The sequence below is a fragment of the Austrofundulus limnaeus genome, unplaced genomic scaffold (assembly GCF_001266775.1).
Source record: "Austrofundulus limnaeus strain Quisiro unplaced genomic scaffold, Austrofundulus_limnaeus-1.0 Scaffold119, whole genome shotgun sequence".
Taxonomy (NCBI): domain Eukaryota; kingdom Metazoa; phylum Chordata; class Actinopteri; order Cyprinodontiformes; family Rivulidae; genus Austrofundulus; species Austrofundulus limnaeus.
Genome location: NW_013952521.1, coordinates 50965 through 69514, shown reverse-complemented (window position 1 = coordinate 69514; position 18550 = coordinate 50965). Strand labels below are relative to the sequence as shown.

The window sequence follows — 18550 nt, the reverse complement described above, 5'->3', positions numbered from 1 at the left end:
GCATTAAAGAGGTCTTAAAAAGTCTTAAATTTACTTGCCTTAAACTCTAGGAACCCTGTCCTGAAAAACTTTGTTCTCAATAAAATCTGTTTCAGCTTATGTGCTTTGTAAATTTTTTTCTAATACCCTTTAGCTTCAAGCTAGCCACGCTAGCTAGCAGTGAATAGTTTGAGCTAGCTTTTTGAGTTTGTTAGCTTTTAGCTGCTTTGCTCGTTTTAGCTTTTAGTTGGCCCATTTACAACACTTAGCTCCTATGTAGCTTAAGCTAACCTTTTGCTGCTTTGTTAGTACTTTTGTTAGTTTTAGCTTTCAGGTAGCCTTTTGTTACTATTCTCTTTTGCTACATTTAGTTTTTAGCAAGAGTGTTGCTACTTTTTTGCTCATGCTTTACTTTTGGCTTTTAACTAGCATTTAGCTTGTGTTTTGCTCCTTTTGAGCTACAACTTGGCTTCAACTTTCAGGCTCTTCAGCAGGTTTCAGCAAAGTCATTCAGCTCGCAGCATTCTTGCTGTAAAAGCAGTTTTCTTTGTGTTTTGTTGCTGTCTGAAAGTGTAAAAGTTTTGTGTTTTTGGTGCTGTAGGCGAGCAACACAGTGGAGGTCGATATTCAGACAGCAGAGAAGCTGCAGGTCAGCAGACTAGACTTCATGGCTTCACTGAATAACGACATCAAACCGGTAAGTTATACTTTTGTCTTTATAATGCTGGAGTGATTGAGTGACAGGAAGAACAAACTGCCCACCATCAAGGATAGCATCTTAGTCGTTTAGTTTAGTTTAGTTTAGTTTAGTCATTCATTTTCATTAAAAAAAACAAATTCTATATACAATAAAAATACAAATCATAAATGAAAGGTTGCAGAAGAAGAAAAAAATCGTATAATACCTGCCCCTTTTAGCTTAGTTTAGCTCATTGGAGTTGTCAGAGTAATCCTGATGTATTTGTAGACTTTAATCATTTTGMTGGTTTGTGCGTTTGACTCCTAAACTTTGTTGTTTGATGGAATTTGTTGGATCAAAAGAGAAACTACAAAGTTTCATGTTTTTGTTCCTCTCCTCCAGGCATTTGGAACCAACCAGGAGGACTACGCCAGCTACATCATGAACGGTATAATCCGGTGGGGAGACCCGGTGTCGGCGGTTCTGGAGGACGGGGAGCTGCTGGTTCAGCAGACGAAGAACAGCGATCGCACGCCGCTGGTGTCTGTGCTTCTGGAAGGTGCGGCATTAAAAACGTCTCACGGTCTAATGGCAGAACTCCGACTGCAGGTTTCAAACTCGCTCTTCACCCTCAGGCCCACCGAGCAGCGGCAAAACAGCGCTGGCAGCTAAGATCGCAGAAGATTCCCAGTTCCCTTTCATCAAGATCTGCTCTCCTGACAAGATGATCGGACATTCTGAGATCGCAAAGTGCCAAGCAATCAAAAAGGTTGGATATTCACATTTAGAACAGATGATTTAGTTATAAATCAAGTTTTTTTTTTACCACAAAAACGAAGAAGTTACGTTAGATTTTAAATCAGATTCAAACAAACTAAAGTGAAATAATTTCATATATATCAACATATCATGTCTTAAACCAAAAGTTTTCTTCTTAAGTCTGTTTTTTTTACTTTCACTGACAATCTGAGCATTGCTAGCATAACCAAAAATTTAGCTAATTTTTTACATAAATTTTAGGGGGTGGAGCCTAAGATGAAAGATATGTCTCTATTGGTCGATCTTGACTGAGGCTGAATATTTTGTTTCTTTTGAACAGATATTTGAAGATGCCTACAAATCCCAGCTGAGCTGCGTCGTTGTAGACGACATTGAACGCTTGTTGGGTGAGAACCTTGTTTTTTTGTTTTATTTTATTTTGTTTTTTTAGTAGTGTGTGTGTGTGAGGAGGGGTCAAAAGAGGGATTTCTTTAATTCCTTTTGCTTCAGCAAATTGCCTCTTTTTGTCTTCCCTTACTGCTTTTAGCTGTCACCTACTGTTCTTTTGCTACATTTGGTTCTAGCTAGCTGTTACATTTGGCTTTTGGTTAGCCTTTGACTATTTTATGCAATGATTTTGCTACTTTTTGCTTTAAACTACCACTTTTTTTATTTTAGTCAGCCTTTTGATACTTTTAGAGGTTTTAGAGCTTTTGCTAGCTGTTAGCTAATTTTAGCTTCAAACTTAATTTTCCCTCATTTTACCTTATATCTTTGGTATTTTTAGCTTCTAGCTAGCCGTTTTTGTTCCTTTATATTTTTGCTACATTATATTTTAGATAGCGTTTCAGTATCTTTTAGCTTCTAGCTAGTCTTGTGATACTTTTAATTAGCCTTTTACTACTTTTAGCATTCAGTTAGCCTTCAGGTACAGGCATGTTTCAGCAAATTTCGGCAGTTTTTCAGCATTTACCCAGCGTTTTGGCTGTGTTTTTATTTTTATGAGGACGTTTTGTTTTGTTAACCAGATTTAAAAAAAACATCAACTTTCTGTTCCTTCAGATTACGTTCCGATTGGGCCTCGTTTCTCCAACCTGGTGCTACAGGCTCTTCTGGTGCTGCTGAAGAAGCCGCCTCCAAAGGTAAAAAAAAATTAGAAATTGTTTTTTGATTTGGTCTCATTGCGCTGCTGTTAGACTCCAGATGGCAGAGAGAGGGCAGCAGATCTTCTGGATGCCAACACAAAGTCTTACGAGGAATTGTTGGAGGTCTTTGGCTGCAGTTTTCCCCTCGGTGTGGTTATTAGCAAGTATTTTACCTCGGCCCTGTTGTGCTGGGAGTGAATGGTGGCGACAGAGACCCGTTTCTCATAGTTTCTTTGGTTGTAGTTTGCCTCCAGTGCCAGTTTCTGTGCGCCTGTTGTTGTCGTGTTTGTGAATGAGGGGATGAGCCACTATATGGCTGCATGAGAAGTGGCGCGGGGCCTGGTGTTGAATGCCTGGCTGCAGCGCTCCTCCGGGGTTGTAAAGCCCCGAGCCCAGCGGGGTGCCTGGGGCTGGGGGAGGCCGGGGGGACACGGAGGAGAAAGGGCTCTGTGAGAGATCCAGGACCTGGCAGCGCRGCCGCCTGTGTGGCACCTCATCTGCATGCAGCATCACAACCCCCCACGCCATGGGGGGGCAGCCGGCAGCCATAATCCCCCTGTCTGCTACCAATCTTCCACCGTTGTCTTCTCCTGGTCGTCCTCCAGCTCGCCAGCTTAGCAGAGCTGCGATTCTTTCCCTTCTCTTTTGTCTTCTCTGCTCATGTTTGTCCTCTCTGCTGTCGTTTTCTGTCCTGCAACATTCGTCAGTCTTCCCTTCTTCCTGTCAAAATGTTTTATTTTTTTAGGCCATGTTTGTGTTTTAGCTCCTGTATTACGCCAGCTTTCATCTGACACAGACTAAAATCACACAAGTATGAGGGGGAAAATCATTCATAAGCAGATGTCATGAAGAGATCATTTTAATAAAATCTTCACTGGTATCAAAACAAGTGATGCTGAAATTATAAAACCAAACCGGTGCCAGAAAATGGACCAAAACTGACGAGACGTTACACTGCAAAAACTGTCCACCTAACCAAGTTTTAAAATCTTATACAGCGGGTAAAATAAGTATTGAACATGTCACCATTTTTCTCAGTAAATATATTACTAGAGGTGCTAATGACATGAAATTTTCACCAGATGTCGGTAACAACCCAAGTGATCCATACATACAAAGAAATCAAACCATAAATGTCCAGAAATGAAGTTATTTGTAATAATGTGGAATGGCACAGGGAAAAAGTATTGAACACACTTACTGAAATGTATCTAATACTTTGTACAAAAGCCTTTGTTGTCAATGACAGCTTCAAGACGCCTCCTGMATGGAGAAACTAGTGGCATGCATTGCTCAGGTGTGATTTTGGCCCATTCTTCCACACAAACAGTCTTCAAATCTTGAAGGTTTCGTGGACCTCTTCTATGAACTCTGATCTTTAGTTCTTTCCATAGATTTTCTGTTGGATTCAGGTCAGGTGATTGGCTGGGCCATTCCAGCWGCTTTAGTTTCTTTCTCTGAAACCAACTGAGAGTTTCCTTGGCTTTGTGTTTGGGCTCATTGTCTTGCTGAAATGTCCAGCCACGTTTCATCTTCATCATCCTGGTAGATGGAAGCAGATTTTTATCAAGAATGTCTCTGTACATTTTTCCACTCATCCTTCCTTCAATTATTTGAAGTTTGCCAGTACCWTATGCTGAAAAACAGCCCCACACCATGATGTTCCCACCTCCAAACTTCACTGTTGGTATGGTGTTTTTGGGCTGATGTGCAGTGCCATTTGACCTCCAAACATGATGTGTATTCTGGCATCCAAACAGTTCAATGTTGGTCTCATCTGACCAGACTATATTCTCCCAGTATTACACAGGCTTGTTTAAATGTTGTGCAGCAAACTTTAAAGGAGCTTCAACATGCTGGGGGGTGTTACCGTGCACGACGGTGTCTTCTGAATAAATGAAAATGATCTTTTAGCAGCTCTTTTTATTCCACAGCTGACCTGCTAAAAATGACAGATTTTCTTTTCTGGATCTCTGACAGACGGACTTCAATCTCTGAACTCGTAAAATTTTTCTTTTTAATTTTCGCTGTCATTTTCATGAATGGACACTTCCTGATATCTGAGGCAGGAAACACAGCCTTAAATGGTGTTTTTGGGGTGGTAATTATGCTAATCTCTCGCGTGCACGAGCAGCTGGATAGAACAGTTGGAATTTACGCAGCTCATTTACACACTTTTCCTGAAGATAGAAGAGTTTGTTGAATCTGACGTGACATGTTCGTACGAACCCTTCGTATGAACAAAAGTAAGAGAAATTTAGGATAAGAATACGAACATGTTCTTGCATGAGGCCCATTATTCTTACGCAATCAGTTCTTGTTTAGTAAATCAGTCTCAAAACAAGATCAAAAAGACTTTTTGCCAGGATATAAGATTTTAAAACTTGGTAAGATGGACAGGTTTTGCAGTGAATCCTGACCAGTACATGTTACATCCTGCAAAAGCCTTATCAAAACTGATTTATTTTATTTCTTTCTTTTTAGGACTAAATGTCTTTTATGTTCCTAAACATTTCTACTTTTGACCTACAAAATAAAAGTAGCAGAGACTTGAGAGAAATGCACAAAAACATCAGTTAACCATTTAACAAAATGCCTTGTGAAACATAATTTTTAGGTATTTATGACTATTTATAAACTCTCTATCACAGCAATAAAAGCAGTGAATACTTTTTACTATAATGTCCGAGTGAAAATAAGTGCATGAGGATGATGGTTTTAATTCCCACTTTTAGTCTTTTTGTTTATATTTTATTAACACATGACCTTTCACTTTTTTCTCATTGTTTAATCTCTCCCGTTCTTTTTATTTTTTTCAGCATCTTAACAGCAAATAAATTCAAACAAGATGACAAAAATGTCAATAAACGAGCTGCTCGTCTTTCAGGGTCGAAAGCTGCTGATCATCGGCACCACGAGTCGGAAAGACYTCCTCCAGGAGATGGAGATGTTGGACGCTTTCAGCACCACCGTCCACATCCCCAACATCTCAGGAGGCGAGCAGCTGGTCGAGGCGCTGGAGGTAAAACCAGAAATTACTCTGTTCTCAAATTGTCGTCCAGATATTATCACTAAATGGATTGAAGCTGTTTTAAATCTTTTATAATATATGCTTTGGGCAATATCTGTTCTTTTATTTTCATTATAACTAAGAGTTTTCCTCGTTTCCTTTGCTCTTCACAGCTGCTGGGTTCCTTCCAGGAGAAAGAGCGTATGAGCATAGCTAAAGCTGTAAAAGGCCAACTTTTATTCATCGGGATAAAAAAGCTGCTCATGCTGATTGAAATGGCTGCACAGGTAAGACACTGATGATAGATTTGCACATTTAAAAACCTTCTCAAATCAGAGTGTTTGACCTGGTGGATCCAGGTGTTAAGAAAGAGGTGCATTTTTTGTATTCTTTTTTACTTACGGAAGTGTTTACTTGATTTGATCTTATTGTATTTTTGTTCTGTTGTGCAGCACTTTGCTGTTGGCGGTGAAAATTTACTATACAAATAAAGTTTTGATTGATTGACTCTCAACTGCGATACGACGATCGAGAAAGCCTTTTTTTAATAACTCCGTTGTCACGTCCCATTTGATGGGAACAGAAAATGTCAAACTGTGTGGTCTGAACTGGAGCGGTATGTTCCTCCTCTTCCTCAAACATCTGGTTGACATTCTCAGCAGTCACCGGCCGCTCTGACAGGGACAGAAATACTGTCGTGTGCGAGCTGGAGAGGAGCAGATGGCTCTGTAGTCCAGGCCGTTCTCCCGGCTGCTGAAGTTCAGTGTTATAAAAACCATGTTCTGAGTCTCGGTCCAAGTTACAACCATGTGTTCTGAATCACCAGAGTTTATCTCAGGGACTGTTTCACAGACTTCATGGTTTTAACTTCACTTTGAATAAAATGAAGCAGGATTTTGTTTTTTGAGACGACAGCACAAACTGTACTTCCAGCTTCCATCTACAGCATAATGTGAAGTTGTCCTGATGCATCTCAGTAATCCAGGTAAAAAATCAAAAAGAAAAAAAATTGTGTAGGTCTTCTGGACGGGTTCTTCTCTAATGAAACGTTTCATCTCTTCTCCAAGAGATTTCTTCAGTCTGAGAGTTTCAGGCAAAATTCAAGAAAAACCCGTCCAGAAGACCTACACAATTTTTTTTCTTTTTGATTTTTTACCTGGATTACTGAGATGCATCAGGACTCACATCACATGGCTATCGTTGACACCTAATTAACACTTATTGTTAACAGGGGGTAGAGTGATACTGGCAATGGCCGCGCTGTAGGAGGGGGACAACTGAAAACGGAGGCTTCCTCCTCTGTTTAATGATGGATGGTCTTCTCAAAAATGGCTTCTTTTATTCCTCTCTATCAAGAATGAGAACATCCTCATCTCTGAAAGAGTGACCGCTGGCCTGTAAATGAGTGAAAACTGCAGAGTTCTGGCCATTAGATGTCGCTCGTCTGTGTTGGGACATTCTTTTGAACAGTGGCTGCTTTGTTTCCCCGATGTATAACTGGTCGCAGTCCTCCTGGCACTTAACAGCATATACATCATTGCTCTGTTTGTGCCGGGGCACCGGATCTTTGGGGTGAACCAGCCTTTGCCGTAATGTGTTTTGGGGTTTGAAAGCCACTGGGACATCATTTGACCAGTTATACATCGGGGAAACAAAGCAGCCACTGTTCAAAAGAATGTCCCAACACAGACGAGCTACATCTAATGGCCAGAACTCTGCAGTTTTCACTCATTTACAGGCCAGCGGTCACTCTTTCAGAGATGAGGATGTTCTCATTCTTGATAGAGAGGAACGTTGGTTTGAGAGAGGAGTAAAAGAAGCCATTTTTGTGAAGAAAGACCGTCCATCATTAAACAGAGGTGGAGGCCTCCGTTTTCAGTTGTCCCCCTCCTACAGCGCGGCCATTGCCAGTATCCCTCTACCCCCTGTTAACAATAGGTGTTAATTAGGTGTCAACGATAGCCATGTGATGTGAGTTTCAGTCACATGGAGGCAGTGCTTAAAAGCCTGAATTTTGCCTGAAACTCTCAGACTGAAGAAGTCTCTTGGAGGAGAGACGAAACTTTTCATTAGAGAAGAACCCGTCCAGAAGACCTATACAATTTTTTTCTTTTTGATAATGTGAAGTTCTTTTACTAAACCTGTGTTTTTGTCTTTCAGATGGATCCTGACTACAGGGTTAGTAAGTTCCTGAGTCTACTGAAGGATGAAGGAGCGTAAGTACTCACTTCCTGCTTCTCGACAGATTTCTGTGACACTGAACACTCGCTCTCATCCGTTCCTTCGACCTGTCTGAGAGGAGAGCACAGATGTTTACATATGATCATTGTATCAAGTGTGATTAATATTAAACAGGTTTCCTTTTCCTCCTCTTTGTGCAGACTGGGTTCTAATAAGTTCGCAGGGATCTAGACCCACTGGTCCCACATAGTGAAGAAGAGGCAGCTTTCAATGGTAAGACTGCTGAGCCTGCTTTAAGTCTGTGTTTAATTTTGTTAATAAAGGAGATTAAAGTTAACAAATGTAGGTGAATTATCACCATCAAAACATCACCTTTTCTGCCGAGGCTGATTTCATTCAAGCCAAACAATTTTCTCGCTTCTTTGAGTTGCTAACGAGTTTCCAACTGTCCCGGCCCAGATATCGTTTTTTATCGTCAGCAGCTCAACGTGCTCATCGTGGATGATGTGACTGAGTGGCAGCTAAAAGTCTGAACTGTGGAAATTGGACAAGAAATGTTGCTGATAGTTTGTGATGCAATTTTAACTTCAGTTTAACTCAGGAACATTCATTTTAGCTGATGTTTGGCTAATTTTTTGAATAGCACAGGTTTTGATCATTTTAGCTTTCAGCTGCTATTCTGCCATTCTTACTTTTTAGCTTGAGGTTTGCTCTTTTCAGCTATATTCTTTTTAGCCTCTATTTGYTTAATTTTAGCTTCTGTTCTGCTCATTTTAGCTACCATTCTGCCAGTTTTGGCCTTCAGCTTGTGGTTTGCTCTATTTTAGCCTCTGTTTTAGTTTTTGTTCTGCTCATTTTAGCTCTTTTCTGCCAGCTTTAGCCTTTAGCTTTTTGTTTGTTCTATTTTAGTCTCTGCTTTAGCTTCTGTTTTGCTCATTTTAGCAACTTCTCAGCCAGCTGTAGCATTTAGTTTGTGGTTTGCGCTATCCATTTGCTCGGCTATTTTTAGCCTCTGTTTTAGCTTGTGGTTGCTCATTTTAGCTACTTTTCTGCCAGCTTTAGCTTTTAGCTTTTGGTTTGCTCTATCCGTCTTTTGCTCTGCTAGTTTTAGCTTTTGTTCTGCTCATTTTAGCTAATGTTCTGACAGTTTTATTTTTTAGCTTGTGGTTTGCTCTATCCATTCTTTGCTCAGCTATTTTTAGCCTCTGTTTTAGCTTGTGGTTGCTCATTTTAGCTACTTTTCTGCCAGCTTTAGCTTTTAGCTTTTGGTTTGCTCTYTCCGTTCTTTGCTCAGCTATTTTTAACCTCTGTTTTAACTTCTGATCTGCTCATTTTAGCGTCTGTTTTGCCAGTTTTAGCTTTTAGCTTGTAGTTTGCTCAATCAATATTTTGCCCTGCCATCTTTAGCCTCAGTTTTTGGTTCTGTTCTGCTCATTTTAGCTACTGTTTTGCCAGTTTTAGCCTTTAGCTTGTGCTCTGCTCTTTTCTGCCTCCTTTTAATTCATTTTAGCTACTGTTCTACCACTTTTTGCTTAAGTTGCTCTCATTTTAGCTTTTATTTTGACACTTTTAGCTTGTGGTTTATTCTTTTCAGCCTCTATGCTCGTTTTAGCTTCTATTTTATTTATTTCAGTTCTGCTTGTTTTAACTTTTTTGGTCAGGCCACTTTAGATTTTGACTTAGTAATTTCTTCTTCTGTTCTGCTCATTTTAGCCACTGTCGTGTTCTGCTTTTTACTTTTTAAATTCTTCATTACACTCCAGCTGTCACTGAGCACTCAGCTGTCACAGAGTTCTCTGAATCTGAGGCTCTTAAATCCTCTTAAAGCACAAACTTTCTGAAAGTTTCTTTAAATCCATCCTATGAGGAGCGCGGCTGATAAAGAACAAACCTCAGCTTTTGTTGTTGCTGCAGGAGGTTTGCGTCTCATCGCAGACTTATGGTATAGTCGGCGCGCCTAAAAATAGGTCGACTAGACAGGTGCTCTCCTGTGGCAGCACGCCTCCTTCGCTCGTCTGTCGTTTCTCACTTTTATTCGTCTCTTTTCACTCAGACGCTCAGCAGCGGGAGCCTGGAAGAGGCTGGCAGGAATCCATCCCTGAAGCTCTGTGGCGCAGACACCAACCAGGCCACCGTCTCCTCCTCGGCACTATGTGAGCGCGTAAAATCAGATACAAACTCCGTGTTTGGGTTTCGTGTTTGCTGATGGCTAATGCTGTAATCTGTGACGTTCCCGGCGCTCCTCTGGGATTTTATTCAGATTTGTTTGAAGTTAAAAAGAGTCCGAGCTAACGACGCTGCTCCACGTCAGGATGGGCAAACACTAAAGATGTTTGTTTATGCAGGTTTTATTTGTGTGCACAGTAATCTAATCATTCCAGGACACCATGCTTCTGTCTCATCTTTTTATTGTATGAATAAATTAAATGTTGCTAACAAGAAATGTCGTTAATTATTGATCAAACCCTCCTGCACCGATCAGCCTTGACATTAAAGTCAACTAAGAAACAAAATAAACATTTCTATAAGGCCAAACTAAGTTTCATGACAGACATTTTTTAAGGCTTTTGCTCCTTCAAGAATTTATTCATTTATTTTTAAGTTTTGGTTGATACCTAGGTTTTAATATAGTTTTATTTGCAAAAAAAAAGGAAGTTTTGATTCTGCAGCATCTTATCTGCTTTTAAATAAAATCTCACCATAAACTATTGGACTTATTTTAATGAAACTTCAGAAAATAATCCTTAAATGCACACTTAGAACTGGGTAAGATATCTGCCACAGCCAAATTAAAACACAACAATGGCTTTAACTCAGTCAGTTTTACAAATATTCAGCTAAAATTTGGCCGGGTAGTAGCCGAGGGTCATCCCGTAACCTCTCACATATCTCATGAGATTGTTTTTACTGTTTGACAAAAACTGTGTCATGATGATCTTAGTCACAAATGGTGATATTACTGAAAAAAGTTTCTTCAAAGAACTCTAGTCCTTTATTATTATTATTATTATTATTATTATTACTATTATTATTATTATTATTTTACTAATCCATATTTTAAACTTATTCATAATATTTGGAAGCCATATTTTTTGAACAAATCTTCAATTTGTTAGCATTTTCTGTTTTGTGGAAATGTTATGAACAGTCAGTATCTTACCTGGTGTAGATAACTGAACAACAGACTTTGACTGTGACCAGACTGATGAACTAACAGCCTACATGTAAGATATTAATCATTTCTCACATTTACACAGAACTTCTCTTCTAAAAATCTGAAATATCCCTTTAAAAACTTCATAACTGCCACAAATTTGAAGTCATAGTTGTGAAAAGGAAGGAAAGAAAAACTTGAAACGAGACAAATTTTTGTTCTTCAAATATATAATCTTAGGTCAGTCATACAGATATATACATTGTATAATAAATAATAATTATAAAAACATAACATTTACGATTATAAAATAAAAAGGGAATTATTCACTTTAAAACATTTGTACAAAACTTTGGATATAGCGGGAAAAGTAGGAGGGTGGAGGGGTGGACGCAGACGGGTGCGTCCAGCTGGAGGACGACCTGAAGGTTGGGTCTCACTGAACTGCGGCTCAAAGCGGTGAGAAAATTAGCTGAATTAGCTGTTTTGCATCAAACATTTCAAATGCCCAGCTTATTTCATCATGACTTCTCATGATTTATTCGAAATTTTATTTTTCGTTTTCAGACCGGGACGTGTTTGAGAGGAGAATCGGTTCAAAACTCGAGCATCTTAGAGTCACACAAGGAAACCGAGAATGACCTCGAAAGTTTGAGTCTGCCAGCGAGTCAGGGCCCAGTGAGGCGCCACCTTCAGGCCTACAGGGGAACTCGTAGTTTTGTTAGAGAGGATGAACAGGAAGCAGGCTGCATCGTCAGATTTCATGCATCCCCCAAAAATCTTCACCTCAGTTTTCTCAAAACCAAATTTTGAAAAAGCTACATAAACACAAAGTCTTTTCCCCTTTCCCCGCACTTTTTCTTCGGTGACCTTTTAAACTAACATTTCTTTACAATTTAATTTGAAATGAAACACAGACATCTGTCCCCCCCTGCTGTATTTCTCAACAGAATTTTCTGAAACTGAGGCGGGCATGTTTTAGGGTGTACAGACAAGAACACGAGTTCATAAACCAGGCATACTTCAACTAAAAAAAAAAAACTTTCAGGAATGAAAGAGCTTCTCTACCCCATGGTCTCCACATGTCATCACATGTCCCCTCTTTTTTTCTTTAAACTTAAAAACCTTTAAAATATGTATTTTTAGTCTGAACCTCCTGTAGGTCAGGAGTGTCATTAAGATGAGCTAAAGCTCGACGCGTACATTTGCTGTAAATAATCAGTTGCATTAAATCTCTGGCAATCACAAGCAATTTACATTTTGATTTTTCTGTTTTTAAATACAACCCCAACTCCAAAAACACCTGGGTTGGGTAAAATGTAACTAAAAATAGAACGCATTGGTTTGCAAATCTCATAAACCCATATTTTTTCACAGTGGATCATAGTTATCAGATGTTTAAAAATAATCATTACAATTTTAGAAAAAAGTTGTTTTTTATGGCCTTTAAAATTGAGATGGGACAATAAAAGTTACACGAAAAGTAATCTGGTTATCTGTCAACAGATTAATAAGAGAACTGGATATGAAAACTATATTTCTCAGAACCAAAGATGGGCAGAGGTCCGAGCAAAACTGTCTAAAAATAGTGCAACAGTTTCAGAGTAACGTTTCTCAACAGAAAACTGAGACTCCAAATATCCCTTCATTTAAAGTTCATATTCATCAACAGATTGATAGAATCTGTAGAAACCTCTGAGCTCAAAGGTCAAAAATATTGGCAACTTTATTAGCTTAAACATTTGCTGTTTAAAATGTTCCACAGTGAGTAAAATATGGGTTTGAGACTTTCAAATTATTGCGTTTTATTCACAGTTTACACAACCTTTTCATAACTGGGGTTGCAGTAACAAAGACATCATTCAGAAGAACGTTGCATTAAAGAAGAATTTGCTCACATAAACAATGCAGAGATTATTTTTAKCCACCTGGAATTAACTGAATAGTGCATACATATACATGTGTAGGGTTGTTAGTCAAAGGAATGAGTGTCCCCCCCCTCCTCCTGCATACCTCTTGTCCCATCCCAGTGGTAATAATTCAAAAACGCAAGGCTATAAAAAAAAATCACACTGTAGCATATGTCTTCCAGACTTCCCASTTGACTGATTGGAGCAGCAAAGTCAGTCAGCAAAATAAAAAAGAGCAACACTGAGGATTCAGCTCAGTAGTTTACAAAAAAGACAGGACTGTGGCACTTCCAACGCCGGCCTGCTGGTTTTCAGTTCAGTAGTTACAGATGGGTTTTTCTGAAGCTGTTGAAGTATCTCTTTAGATGGAGACGTTGGTTCAGATTAAATATAAAAAGGAACAAAAACAGCTTGAGTGGCTGGAGAGATGAGGTGTTAGTTYAAAGATGCTTTTTTTTATTTTAAAGCAAAGAGTTTTACTGCATTAATCTCACAGGTAAAAAGTGTTACTATACATGCCATGAACAGTGTTGGCATGAAAGGGAAATAAATAAAGACAGGTGGGGGTAGGAGTGACGCAACTTCTTCCCTTGAGAAGTGGTGGGCGTAGTGGTTCGGACTGAGTAGTGCGGGTTTTGGCTGTAGAAGAATCGGTGTCTGGTTGGATTCACCCGTTATAGCCTGAGTGGGGTGCTGAATGTTTGGGAAGGCAGGGAAGCCGTGCAGGGGTCAGGCTGGGGAAGAAGGTTGAAGGTCCGAGCAGTCCGTTTAAGTTTTTTTTTATTTGCACGTGTGCACGTCATAAACACGCACGCACTCCTGGCAGCTGACGTAACAGCACCAGTGGAAGATGCAGTGGCACTTCTCCTTGCGCTTCTCAGTCCGGGTGTTGTGGCCGCGGCCGCAGCACAGGAGGTCGCAGCCCTCGATGCCGTGTGACGACACGTTGCAGACCCGGTCGCGAGTCCCGAACGAGCCTGTCTCCGAGTTGGGCTCGCAAAAGTTGGGCGAGCCCTCGTAGTAGACCAGGTCGCGCTCGGTGGGGTGTTTGAAGAAGGCGTACTTGACCCGGAGGGTCTCCACCCAGCCCCGAGACTCGCGGTGCTTCTCCACCACCATCTCCGAGGCGCTGTCGTACTTGTCCTTCAGGTAGTCGCCCAGCATGCGGAAGTCGGGCTGCGCCCACCAACATGTCTTCACCTCGCAGCTTCCTGAGAGGCCATGGCATTTACAGCGCAGGTGCATGTGGTCTAGGATGGTCTGAAAAACACAGAAGATACTGGTTAGGAAACAAACTGGAATAAAACTCTGTTTGTGTGTCCGTCTTAGGGTTGGACAATATTTGCTAAACAAATGGTCACGATTAATTGTGGCATTTAGTCGATGACGATTGTTGGAAGACAAACCATTTCGTAGATACGAGTACTTGTGGGTCACAGGTCAACCGATAAAACACAGGTTACTATGGACGCTATTTGGCAGGACGACGGCTCAGGGGTTAGCACCGACGCCCCACAGCAAGAAGGTCCTGGGTTCGATCCCCAGTTCAGACCTGGGGTCTTTCTTTGAGGAATTTGCATGTTCTCCTCATGCTTGCATGGGTTTTCTCCGGGTACTCTGGTTTCCCCCACCCACCAAAACATGTACAATAGGTTGCCTTCAGGCCCAGGCCGCCCTTGAAAAAGAGATCTGAGATCTCAATGGGACTTGCCTGGTTAAATAACGGTAAATAAATAAAATTGGAATTGAGGAAGTTCAAGAAGCTCAAAAAGTAAATTTATAGTTATGAAAAATCTCTTCTATGATCCTAAAGGAAAGTTTAACACAAATCAGTTTAGATCAAATTCAGTCCAAAAACATTTCTATTGAAACCTCTGTGTTTTGCCAAAAAAAACATGAGCTCGGCTCACTTCAAGCATTTGTAACAGTTTTAACTACAATCAAGTCTATTGTACTTAAATGAAGAGTTGTGACCTTGGTCCGCATTTTTGGACTTCTCTTGTACTCTGGTTTATATTGGTTTTTAAGGCGATTAAACAAGTTCATAGTGTTAGAGTTAGCCTTAGTTTCTTTCAGGGGCAATTCTAGGGGCGGGGCCACAGGGGCATTGGCCCCAGATGATGTCTGATTGGCCCCTGAAGTTCCCTTGTCCTGTCACTCCTCTGTCCTTTGCCCAAAAGCAGTGATGGTGGATGTTCAATGTCTAAACACATCCTTGCACAGTAGGGATTTGTGTGCAGTGTTGAACGAATACACGGCCCCTTACTCAGAAAAATCCTAGATGCACCACTGGTTGCTCTGCGCTGTCTTCTTCTGTTGGGCTCACATGTGCCCCCGATAATGATAGCAGTAGTCATCGTCATACGGCATGCATTGCTTTAATTACAAACTGTTGACAGTTTTTCTGATGATAATTGCACACAATATGATTTTGCCCAACCCTAGTCCATTTGTTACCAAAACATCACGAACCTCTGGACAGATTTCAACAAAAATCTCAAGCTGGATCTGCAACAGATAAACTGCTGAAGTAAAAAACAGAGAGAAAATTAATCTGCCGTACTTTTGCCTTCACAAAAAGAGGGCAGGCTTGTCAGAAAAATATTTTAAAATAAGTTTAGAGTTTGAAAATTATAGCAGTTGCAAAGGCCAAAGTCATGGCACCTTAAAAACCCTAACCCTAAAACATTTTGATAGATGAATGGCTCAAAATGTGCAAACGATTGCAAAAAAACAGAAAAACACCCAGTGTGAAACTAAAATTCTCTGCTCTTACTCCGTATCAGACAAGTTCCGGTGCAACATCTGGGTCAAAAGTTTACAGGCGACCCAGGTTTTCGATTGCACCAAGAAGCAAACAACGTCCCCGGCTGCAGGTTGTAGATGTTTGGGTGCAGCTGTGGAGCCCAGACGCTCTGAGCTGCTGATTCGCTCTGAAGTCACATCATGAGTGTGCTCCCTCAGGGCGCATTTCACCTTCGTGTTTTTGATCTTGCTGTGCTTTATTTCGTCAGATGTATTTAGCAGGAGAATTTCCCCCAGCTGGGGTGGAAGGCAGGTGGTTGAAGACTTTTCGGGTGAGGTGGGGCAGTGACATCACGGTGTCAGCTTGTCACGCTGAGATAAGTCCGGAGCCCTGAGGGATAAATACTGGAGCGTGAGAGGTGCAGGTGGAAAGAGCTGAAGGTGAACATCGTCGTTAGCGGCTGCGGTCCCTCCGACAGATCAAAGGGTCGTCCTGTTGCAGTGTGGTCCCTCTGTTTGCCCCCCACAGCAAGCTGTTGAGGGCCTGTTCAGCAGCCGGTGAAGTTTTAAATCAGAGTTGATTTCCCTTCTTTCCCCCTCGGCTCACTTGGGTTATTTGACTGTTGGGGAATTTTTTCATTGAATGCAAAGCGTGAGAGGTGGGGGGCGGGTGTTGTTTAGATGAGTAATTACCCAGTCATTCAAAGTCAAGAACTGAAGTCTGATTAAAACAACAGAAATAAGAGAAAAACCAAATGAAACCAATCGTATTTACCGAGCGTCCCGCCTCGTTGTTGTGCCTGTTCATCGCCGAGCGAGCGTCCGGCCGGTTCTCTCTGGCATCAGCGAACTCCCTGGACACCAGCACCCCGAACTCTGCYTCCTCACTGCAGCCACCCCACTTCCACCCCTCGCCGGGGGGCCCCTTGTGGTGGGAGTCGCAGCCGCACATGGTGGACGTCCCCTCGGCGCAAGAGCGTGTCACCGCGAAGGCGACGCCTGCGGAGGCTATGGCGTGGACAAACGCCGACTCTCTGGTTGCTAAAAGAGACGAACGAAGACAGACAGAGAGAGTCGGGGGAGAGAAAAAGAGGGGGAGAGTGTCAATCTTGTGCAAAAGCCTGGACAGAAATGATGTTTTACTGCTGCCAATTTTGAGACAGATGGGATCCCTGCAGGCGATAACCTTTTAACACAACATTTCATCTTTGAAAAGACATATTTAGGTGCAGGTATTTGCCAGTGGGAAAAATAAGAACCCTAGAAAACAAAACCAAGGCCTTGTCAACAGGAGAACTTTTTTTCCCTCAAAAGGCATTTTTTAAATTGTCATTTTAAAAATATCCTGGTACTGTTTATAATCATGGAAATGACCCGAAATGCTGCAGTAACTCTGCCAGACCTGTACATGGTGCTATATGCGAAAACACAGCAGAAACAGGAAACAAGGCGAGGAGCATGCACATAACACTTAGAACAATACACTGTTTAATATATACAAACTGTAAACACAAGAAGAAGAAGAAAACAAAAAAGATTTGATCATATTTGACCAGGTGTTTTATCAAATATATTTTACAGAACATTGTTTACATTTTTTTATTGTAAGATTTGCTGCAGTGGCGTCAGTCTGTTGTGACGTCAGGAGGGTTAAGCTCGGTGGGATCTCAGGGACCCTCCTGTCATCCTCGAGGTGTGCTGCTCTTCGTCTGGATACTGTTTCAGGAGTGTTTCCCCCCCACACCCCACCCCCTTCGGTGAAATCCTGCAGCGTGTCGTTCTGTTTCTTTCTCCGTCTCAGGGATGGTGTTACGCCTCCTTTGAAGGCAACAGCTTATTGTGTAACCAGACACCATTGTTTCACAACCACAGCACACTTACAGTGGCTCACTCATTACACACCACTGGCACCGGTGCAGACAAACGCACACACACGAAAATGTGTCCTGAAGCTTCGAGTGGCCTGGATTTCTTTTTAATTTCTTTTTTTTAAACAACAGGACGTGATCAAACTAAATAAACTTGCAGTTTGCCGGTGACCACAAAGCTCTAAAGCTTATTCTTCAACAGAACACGTTACAGGCCACAGAAGTGCACTCCTGCTCAGCTTGATGTTGGACATTTTAAGTAAAATCGCAACAGTTCTGTTGCATTTTGGGCAATCGTCTACTGCACCACGCCGTAAACCGTTGCACCAATGTGTAAAAACCCGAAAATGTAGGCRGCGTCTGAGTATCCATGGTTGACGATATCCCAGGGTTCATTGTGCTGTCAGCAAACTAACCAGAAAAACAAGTTTTATTTATTATTTTTTACAGTGGAATTTGGAAATTTATCATTAACCTAAGAACTTGTTTTCTAGTGTAAGTTTAGCAACTTCGCTGATGAACTTTATGCTGCAATGAGATGTTCGATCAAATGCAGTTACAAGTACTGATAGTGGAGCTAAACCCAAGTTAATAATGTTTTTTATTTATTTACATGTAGATTTTTTTAACAACACTCAATTATATGAAGTCAGACCATGAAAAGACAACTAAAGGCATGTAACGTAAAACGTAACACTGTGGTAACGCCTGGTCACGCAAACATACATCATCCGTAAACTAGACCGTCTCATTTCACCAGCCCACATGGGCTGCAACCCCTGACTTTTGCCACAGCTACTGAAACTCTTTGAATCATCCAGGTCCCAGATGTTTTAAACAATTTCCACCGTTTTATAGGAAAATGTACGTTCGCACATGCTGTTTTGTCCAAACAGCGATTGTGATCATAGCGTTATCGTGTGAACGTGGAACGTTTTTTAACATTTCCAGGAGTGTACTGGGCCTTCTGGAAACCAGCCCCTGTGAGCTTCGGGCCCCTGGAACTGTGGCTGTTAACCAAGGCCGGAGCTGCTCCTGCTACCTGCTGGGCCCATCAATCCGCCTTTGTTTCCCTTGTGTCACACTGTATTATCACCACAAAGGGTCCAGCCAGCAGCAC

At 41.3% G+C, this 18550-nt stretch overlaps 2 protein-coding genes across 2 annotated transcripts in view; one reads left to right on the top strand and one right to left on the bottom strand.

Moving 5' to 3' along the window:
* The window catches only part of LOC106521948 (vesicle-fusing ATPase), a gene marked incomplete in the record, with an annotated part of 27609 nt that extends 17413 nt beyond the window's left edge, over positions 1–10196 (top strand). The window contains 10 exon segments of the mRNA XM_014014727.1: positions 581–676; positions 1061–1217; positions 1294–1427; positions 1758–1824; positions 2480–2559; positions 5450–5584; positions 5746–5859; positions 7733–7788; positions 7954–8026; positions 9807–10196. Of these exon segments, the coding sequence (XP_013870181.1) occupies positions 581–676; positions 1061–1217; positions 1294–1427; positions 1758–1824; positions 2480–2559; positions 5450–5584; positions 5746–5859; positions 7733–7788; positions 7954–7984 (870 nt within the window).
* A 2491-nt stretch (positions 10197–12687) lies between these two features.
* Positions 12688–18550, bottom strand: part of wnt3 (wingless-type MMTV integration site family, member 3) — a 24096-nt gene continuing 18233 nt past the window's right edge. The window contains exons 3-4 of the mRNA XM_014014722.1: positions 16338–16603; positions 12688–14077 (exon numbers count right to left, since the gene is read on the bottom strand). Of these exons, the coding sequence (XP_013870176.1) occupies positions 13598–14077; positions 16338–16603 (746 nt within the window). The 3' untranslated portion in view covers positions 12688–13597. The remainder of the gene's footprint in view (positions 14078–16337; positions 16604–18550) is intronic.